The sequence below is a fragment of the Geosmithia morbida genome (genome assembly GCF_012550715.1).
Source record: "Geosmithia morbida isolate 1262 chromosome Unknown scaffold_13, whole genome shotgun sequence".
In the NCBI taxonomy this organism is placed as follows: domain Eukaryota; kingdom Fungi; phylum Ascomycota; class Sordariomycetes; order Hypocreales; family Bionectriaceae; genus Geosmithia; species Geosmithia morbida.
This window is the reverse complement of record NW_023336200.1, coordinates 713,703-721,062: the sequence shown is the minus strand read 5'-3', so window position 1 is coordinate 721,062 and position 7,360 is coordinate 713,703. Positions and strand designations below refer to the sequence as shown.

The 7,360-nt window shown below is 57.4% G+C and overlaps 1 protein-coding gene and 1 pseudogene across 2 annotated transcripts; both read left to right on the top strand.

Moving 5' to 3' along the window:
* Positions 1-171: 171 nt before the first annotated feature.
* GMORB2_2570 (uncharacterized protein) lies at positions 172-4,626 on the top strand (the record flags this gene model as incomplete). Its single annotated transcript, XM_035464549.1, has 2 exons — positions 172-3,357; positions 3,409-4,626. The coding sequence occupies 2 exons, from the start codon at positions 172-174 to the stop codon at positions 4,624-4,626; spliced, it is 4,404 nt and encodes a 1,467-aa protein (XP_035319735.1).
* Positions 4,627-6,246: 1,620 nt separating this feature from the next.
* GMORB2_2569 lies at positions 6,247-7,325 on the top strand (annotated as a pseudogene). The gene has a single exon. Coding segments are annotated over exon 1 (210 nt in total).
* The last annotated feature ends 35 nt before the right edge of the window (positions 7,326-7,360 follow it).

Below are 7,360 nucleotides of genomic sequence, written 5' to 3'. Positions count from 1 at the left end.
CCCCCCCCCCCCCCCCTCTCCTCCCCTCCTCCGAATCATCCATGTGGCCTGTATGCCGTCATATATCATGACCACGAGAGTCGTGTGGGTATTGACCGTTTCATCAGTGCCCCCGCAACCTCCCTACCTTATCCTGTGAATGCGAACACAGGAATCGCACCGAGAGCGCCAATGCTGAGCGCATCCGCCTCCAACAAACACTCCCTTCTGTCATTTGGCCGGAATGGGGAGACTGGCTCATCTGCTGAGCAGCTGGCCGCGCCCCACGATTTCCTCCCTTCTGTTAGCTTCGATGATCTCCAGACTAGCATAGAGTCTGCTTCCACCGAGTTCACTCTCACCCAGTTCCCCTCGCCCAAAGGCGCAGGGAGCATTCTCGACAAGGGGGACTCATCCGACGACAACAACATTATGCACCATAGCAGGCCTAGCGCGTCCTCGACCGGCAGCGGCATCTCGCGGCCTCCCGTCTCCACGGCCGCCGCCGCCGCCGCCGCCGCATCGTCATCTTCTGGCCCTTCGTCGGCACGACCGAGCCGCTCCAGCTCCATCGCGAGAAGGTCGACGGCGTCGGGAAGGCAGGCCAGCATATCCTCCGTCACCTCGTCCTCATCTGGGGCTATTGACCCCCCGGCCGGCCCGGCCGCCATGCGCGGTCGCAGACAGAGCCACTACCCTCCCGTCTCCAACGGGAACGCTGCCATCGCAAAGCCTTCGCGTAGGTCGGTCGGTTCCGGCGTCATTGGTGATAGCTCCGAAGCCACGGGGCCCAAGCCTACTCGCCGCCCGAGTTTGGGAGGTGGCAGGCCGGCCATCCCGGGACGCAAGTCTTTGGATATGCTCTCCGCTCCCGGCCAAGAACCCCCTCGAACCTGGGCCACGTCAAGGGCTGCTAAGGCCAAGTCGGTGCAGCCGCCGCCGCGCCAGAGCCAGACATATCTCGGCGTCAGCGACGCGCTTGCCCCTGACCCCAACCGGCTATCTACCCTGGCCCAGCGATCTCCCCGACATGGGAACGGGGGACTCTCTACGCCCTCATCTGGTGCCAAGAGGGCATCCATGATGCCGGGGTCGCATGGGTCTCACGCACATGGACTTGGTGCCCGAACCATCAGTCCCACAGACACTCGAAGGGCGAAGCGAATGTCCACCATGCCTTCCTCGCAGAGCCTGAATCAGGCCGCTGACGTGCCGCCGCCACCGCCTGTCTCTGCCGATACGCGAGCCGAATCCAGGTCGCCGTCCATGATCCCAAAGGCGGCATCGGGCACCCCTACTTCGACGAGCACGAGCACCACACCTGACATAAATCGCAAGTCCTTCACCTCAGGTCTCCCGGGTGCCCCCGCCACCACGAACGGCATACCTGTGCGGACGTCTATTGGTCCCACGCATCCGCAGGCACAGTCTCTGTCTCGCATATCTCAGTCATTCTCCATCTCTCGCCTTCCCGCCCCTAAACAAAGCACTGTACACAACCTGTCTGCCGACGATGATGAGGAGGTACCTCCTGTCCCGGCCATTCCCAAGGCGTACGATTCTCCCAAGGGATCACCCGCCGAGAGCTTCGTCCTGGAGAGGAAAAGGTCGGCTCTGAGCCTCATGGATGCGACAAGTATACACAGCAACTCGACCGGCAGCATCGCGATGCCCGTGCACCCGGAGCCCACGAAGCTCCAGCGGAAACGGAGCGAGCGCAAGAGGTCTCTGGCACCCGGTACAGCCAGCACCAAGCCTAAGAGGTCAAGCCCGCCCCCCGACAGGAGGAATCTGCAGCCTCTGAGCCTCCCTCCGATCAACCTGGGCCCCCTCAACATCCCAAACCTGGACAAGGCTAAGAAGGAGGGCTCCGCCAGCCGAGACCTGAGCCCCCCACCGTCCCGCCAAATAGCCAAGACGCCGACGACTCCCATGACGGCATCGAGGAGCACATTCTTCCCCAAGAACCACTTCGAGGACCTCCCGCCTCTGCGAAGCAGCAGCTCCGTGCACGTGGTACACGGGCTGACGCCGACACCCCCGGACGGCGACTCGTCGGAATCCTCTCTGATCCTCATGGACCCCGAGGCGGACAAGAAGTCGGGCATCTCGCCTTTCCTATCGTCGTCGGCCCCCAAGTCAGACGGGTTCGGATCCAACTACCCCCAGCGACCCAAGACTGGCGGAGACTTTCCCAATATGACGGGCGTCGTGGCGGACGAGGCCACCCGTCATCAGAAGCCCGCCGGCCCTCGCCCTCCCAGGAGCGAGAAGCAGCCGCCCAAGTCGCCTACTCCTCCTCAGAGCGCTGAGGACCCTGCCACTCCGTCGTCGATGAGCTCCATCAGGAGGAAGCTCAGCATCACGTGGAAGAGGGACAAGCCCAAGGGGAGCGGTGACCGTGCATCGGAGATTGCAGGCTCAGCTCAGCAACCTCAGGCGCAGAACCAGGCGCCGCCGCTGCCGCCGTCCCATCAGCAGCAGCAGCAGCAGCAGCAGCAGCAGCAGCGACAGTCACACCCGCTGCCTCCCCAGCCATCGGCCAAGCAGGAGAGCATGCCTCCGCCGCGCATCCCCATCTCCTCAACCGTCAGCAATCTGTCGAGCACGTCTCACCAGAGTCCCAGCCCGTCTACCAAGACCAACGGCAGCAGCTACCTCGAGACGAAGCGACGGAAGAGCTCTACCAACAGCCTCAACCAGTTCGGCACGGGCAACCACGATAGGCCCAGAGGCGACGCGTGGGGTGGCAAGAAGGAGGTCACGACGACCGATGTGCCGGCAATGCCGTCGTCGCGCAACCACCAATCGGTCATGAACAAGTTCCTCAAGTCGAAGCCGTCATCGCACGGTATGAAGGGCGGGTACGATCCCTGGACCGCCGAACTCGACAAGGACGACATGGCGGCCGAGGATGAGATGAGGAAGCTGGGCTCGCGACGCAAGGAGACGGAGATTGCGGCGCGCACGCTGGACGCGCTCCGGAAGAGGGCCACCCCCAAGGAGAGGGTGGGCCCGCACGAGGCGATCCGCATCGCCATGCTCAACATCTACGAGCGCGGTGAGATCATCGACTACAACGACATCTTCTTCTGCGGGACGCAGGGCGCGCCCAAGGTGGTGGGCGACCTGCACTCGGACAAGCCCAACTTTGGGTACGACGACGACCGCGGCGACTACACGATCATCCCCGGCGACCACCTCGCCTACCGGTACGAGATCGTCGACGTGCTGGGAAAGGGCAGCTTCGGCCAGGTGGTGCGGTGTATCGACCACAAGCTGGGTGTCTTGGTGGCCATCAAGATCATCCGGAACAAGAAGCGGTTCCACCAGCAGGCTCTTGTCGAGGTGAATATCCTCAAGAAGCTTCGCGACTGGGTATGTCTTTCAGGTCTCGCCAATCGACCACTCTTTGCATGTTGCTGACAGACTCTCCTTTCCCTGTGCGTGCAGGACCCCCATAACAAATACAGCATGGTCAACTTCACCCAGAGCTTCTACTTCCGAGGTCACCTGTGCATCTCGACGGAGCTGCTGGACATGAACCTGTACGAGTTCATCAAGACGCACGCGTTCCGGGGCTTCTCGCTGCGCATCATCCGCCGCTTCACCAAGCAGATTCTCAGCTCGCTCAACGTGCTGCAGCAGAAGAAGGTGATACACTGCGACCTGAAGCCCGAAAACATCCTTCTGCGGCACCCGCTGCACTCGGAGATCAAGGTGATCGATTTCGGCTCGAGCTGCTTCGAGAACGAGAAGGTGTACACGTACATCCAATCGCGCTTCTACCGGTCCCCCGAAGTGATCCTGGGTATGACGTACGGCATGCCCATCGACATGTGGAGCGTGGGCTGCATCCTGGCAGAGCTGTATACGGGCGTCCCCATCTTCCCCGGCGAGAACGAGCAGGAGCAGCTGGCGTGCATCATGGAGGTATTCGGCCCTCCGGAGAAGCACCTGATCGAGAAGAGCACGCGCAAGAAGCTCTTCTTCGACTCGATGGGCAAGCCGCGCCTGACGGTGTCGTCCAAGGGCCGGCGGCGGCGGCCGTCATCCAAGACGCTGCAGCAGGTTCTCAAGTGCGACGACGAGGCCTTCCTCGACTTCCTGGCGCGCTGCCTCCGATGGGACCCGGAACGGCGGATGAGGCCGGACGAGGCGGTCCGGCACGAATTCATCACGGGGCGCAAGACGCCCCCCCGGATGCCGGTGCGCGACGCATCGTCGCCGGTCAGACGGCACAATACGACGTCGGCATCGGCGTCGTCGTCGTCGGTCGCGATCCCCCGCCCTCTCCCCGAGCCGCCCACGACGACGGCGGGCCACGGCGGCAGCAGCCACAAGACGATGGCGGCCACGATGGCACCCACTGCACGCACGGGTCCTAGCCCGCACAAGGCGGCGGCCCACAGGCGCGCATCGGGCGTCACGGCTCCGACGGCCGCCAGCAGCGCCAAACGCACCAGCGGGGGCAACGGCAGCGGGAGCGGCAGCGGCAACCACGGCAACACACTCACAGGTAGCCTGACGAGCATACCGAGCACGAGCACCAGCAGCCTACCACGAGCGTCGGGGCGTACCGCTAGCGGGAGATACGATGCAGCCGCGGTAGGGGCTTCGGCCGCCATGACTGCGAGGAGGGGATGAGTTCAGACGGGTAGGGGAGGGGGGGGTGTTTGATGTCTCTTGTGTGTGTGTGTGTGTGTGTGTGTGTTGAGAGAGTAATTGTAGGAGGAGAGGGGAACGGTCTTCCTGTCATGTCATGACTTTATATATACTCTCTCTTCTTCTCTACATCTTGTCCTTTTTCTTCTTCTTTTTCCTCTCTCTTTTTCTCTACTCTGTTTTTGCTACCACCTTTCTTGCATTGTTTTTCCTATACCATGACGCATCATAGCAATAACGAAAAGCAAAAAAATCATACAGTTGTATATATGTCACTATCTACTCTTTCCTTCTCTGCCCTGTGCTGTTGACTCTTTCTTTCTCTTTGACTCCGTCGACTCTGTCCTTTACTCTCCACCTCGTCTTGCTCCTTACCTTTTCTCTTCACTTTTTTCCAACCTCGACTTCGCTCTACCGTGTATTTTCAGTAGCAGTGCTAGTAAGCAGAGGAAGAGAAAGTGAGAGAGAGAGAGAGAGAGAGAGAGAGAGAGAGACGTGGTATCCATGGCATCCACCGAGTACTACCTACCCGCCAAGACGTGATGACCCGGTCCCCAAGTCCTTTTGATACGATGCCGACTAGCACAGGTAGATCCGAGTGGGTGTTGAAACATTGGTAACGGTAGACCAGAGTGAGCATCCCAGTCCTGATGCAGAAGACATGGGTATTACCGGCTAGCAAGTACGAGCAATACCACTCTGTCGTTGTCCGAGGTCGTGTCCGGCAATATCCAGTCTCGATGCAACGTCCTGACCCGACGAGAGCATGGCTGGAGAGGATGGTAGGAGGGCAGAAGCAGAGCCGAGTTGGTATCTGATATCGGGGTGCCGTGGTGATCTATTTTTAGGCCTGCACGAAACGTCCATGTACACCGGAAACCTTGGCATGATCGCTGTCTGGCACCGAGCACTGGGATGTTTCGGATCCCCGGGGTTGCGAGAATGGGTCCGGACTGGGATATATATACATTGTTTACTTTACAGGTACCGGGGGGGGGGGGGGGGGGGGGGCAGTAATATATTATTGCTTCTCTTGACTCTGGAGAGTATTTATAGAATGCATGTTCAGATCCCTCCCCAGTCGGTCAACGATGATGGGGAATTTGATTATCAATATGATGTATTGAAGAAACAAGTCAAGAAAAGAATTATCTGAGATATTTACTTGAAACATGTAAAGGAAGAAGAATAAGAGCAACGACAGCGACAGCAACAACAACAACAACAACAACAGTAAAAGGAAATGATATGAATTGATGACTGAAAGAGAGGGGAAAATAAAGAAGGAAAGAAAAGATGACAAACCCATGGTCCCGGATTCCCGCAATGCAGGGCAGTAAAACGGTAGAATACGGTGCTAGTACCGGGGCGCAATTCGGCGACGCCGGGACGGAGAGAAGGTCTCGCTTGTATGCGTACACGTACGAGTACGTGGAGACATCTCTAGGCATCGGGTCTTATATTCTGTGTACAGTGACGGTATATAGGAGATATGAAGGAAGGGAATATATCGGAGCATGCGAGAAGAAATAATAACATTTTGACGTCGGGACTCGTATGACACGAAGACAACATCTTGTACCTACTCCGAGTAAGCCGGAGATGCGGCCCAGCGTCCGTGCTTCTGCTTCATCGTGGCGCAGCAGGTGGCTTCGGATAGGGACGACAGGGCGCAGGATCAGGTGCAGCGCTGCCGGGCACTAGCCACGAAACAGTTTACGTGCATGGTCGGCATTGGCATGTTGACCGAGTAGTACGATTGTTTTGGTCTTATGAAAGCAATGGAGAACCCGTCATCACCGTGATTAACCAAGGACATATATGTGACATACATTGGACAATGTGCAGGGTGTAAGGTGGTTGAGGACAGTAAGACTTGCCGACGCCACATTGTGGCGACTTGATAAAGCAGACACGATAACATCATACATCTTTTTTTTTTTTTTTTTTTTTTCTTCCCCTTTCCCCTTTGGGATTTCTTTCCGTGAGAGACTCACAGTGCATGCACACACACACACACACAGAGAGAGAGAGAGAGAGAGAGAGAGACCCACTGTGGGGAGGGCAAAAGTGCAAGGCTGAATGAAACGGTCAATGTTCAAGCAAGGACATGTCTAGCAAGGACATGACTATGGGAAACATGGGTACAAGGACCGAGAACAAGAGTCTCATTTTTTTTTCTTTTCCTCTCTTCTCTCTTTCTGTACAGGTCATGCATGCGGGGAAGGGGTTTTATATATATATATTCCTGAAAGCGTAATGATGAGAAGATGATGGGGAAAGAAGAAGAAGAAGAAGAAAAGAAAAATCCGAGTGAGCTGTTTGTTCATGTCTCATGTGCAACAGCGGCTTCACTCTGAGAATTGTCGTCGTGCCATTATCGATTAATACATCATGTACATCTACACACACACACACACACACACACACATATATATATATATATATATATATATGTGTGTGTGTGTGTGTATATATATATATGCACTGAGTAGAGAGAGAGATGATGAGAGGATATGCGAGCATGCGGTCTCTCGTACTTACAGCCCTACGTTTCCAGGGTCTTTGATAGGTTTGACCGTGACCTCTACCCAGCACGGCAACCGGGGGGAACTCGTCCGTCTCGACGACCTGCGACAGAGCAGACGGCTGAAGGCGTCAAGGCAAGGTCCGGGTCATAAGGCGAGATGACAGGACAAGAAGAGGGGGAGAGGGG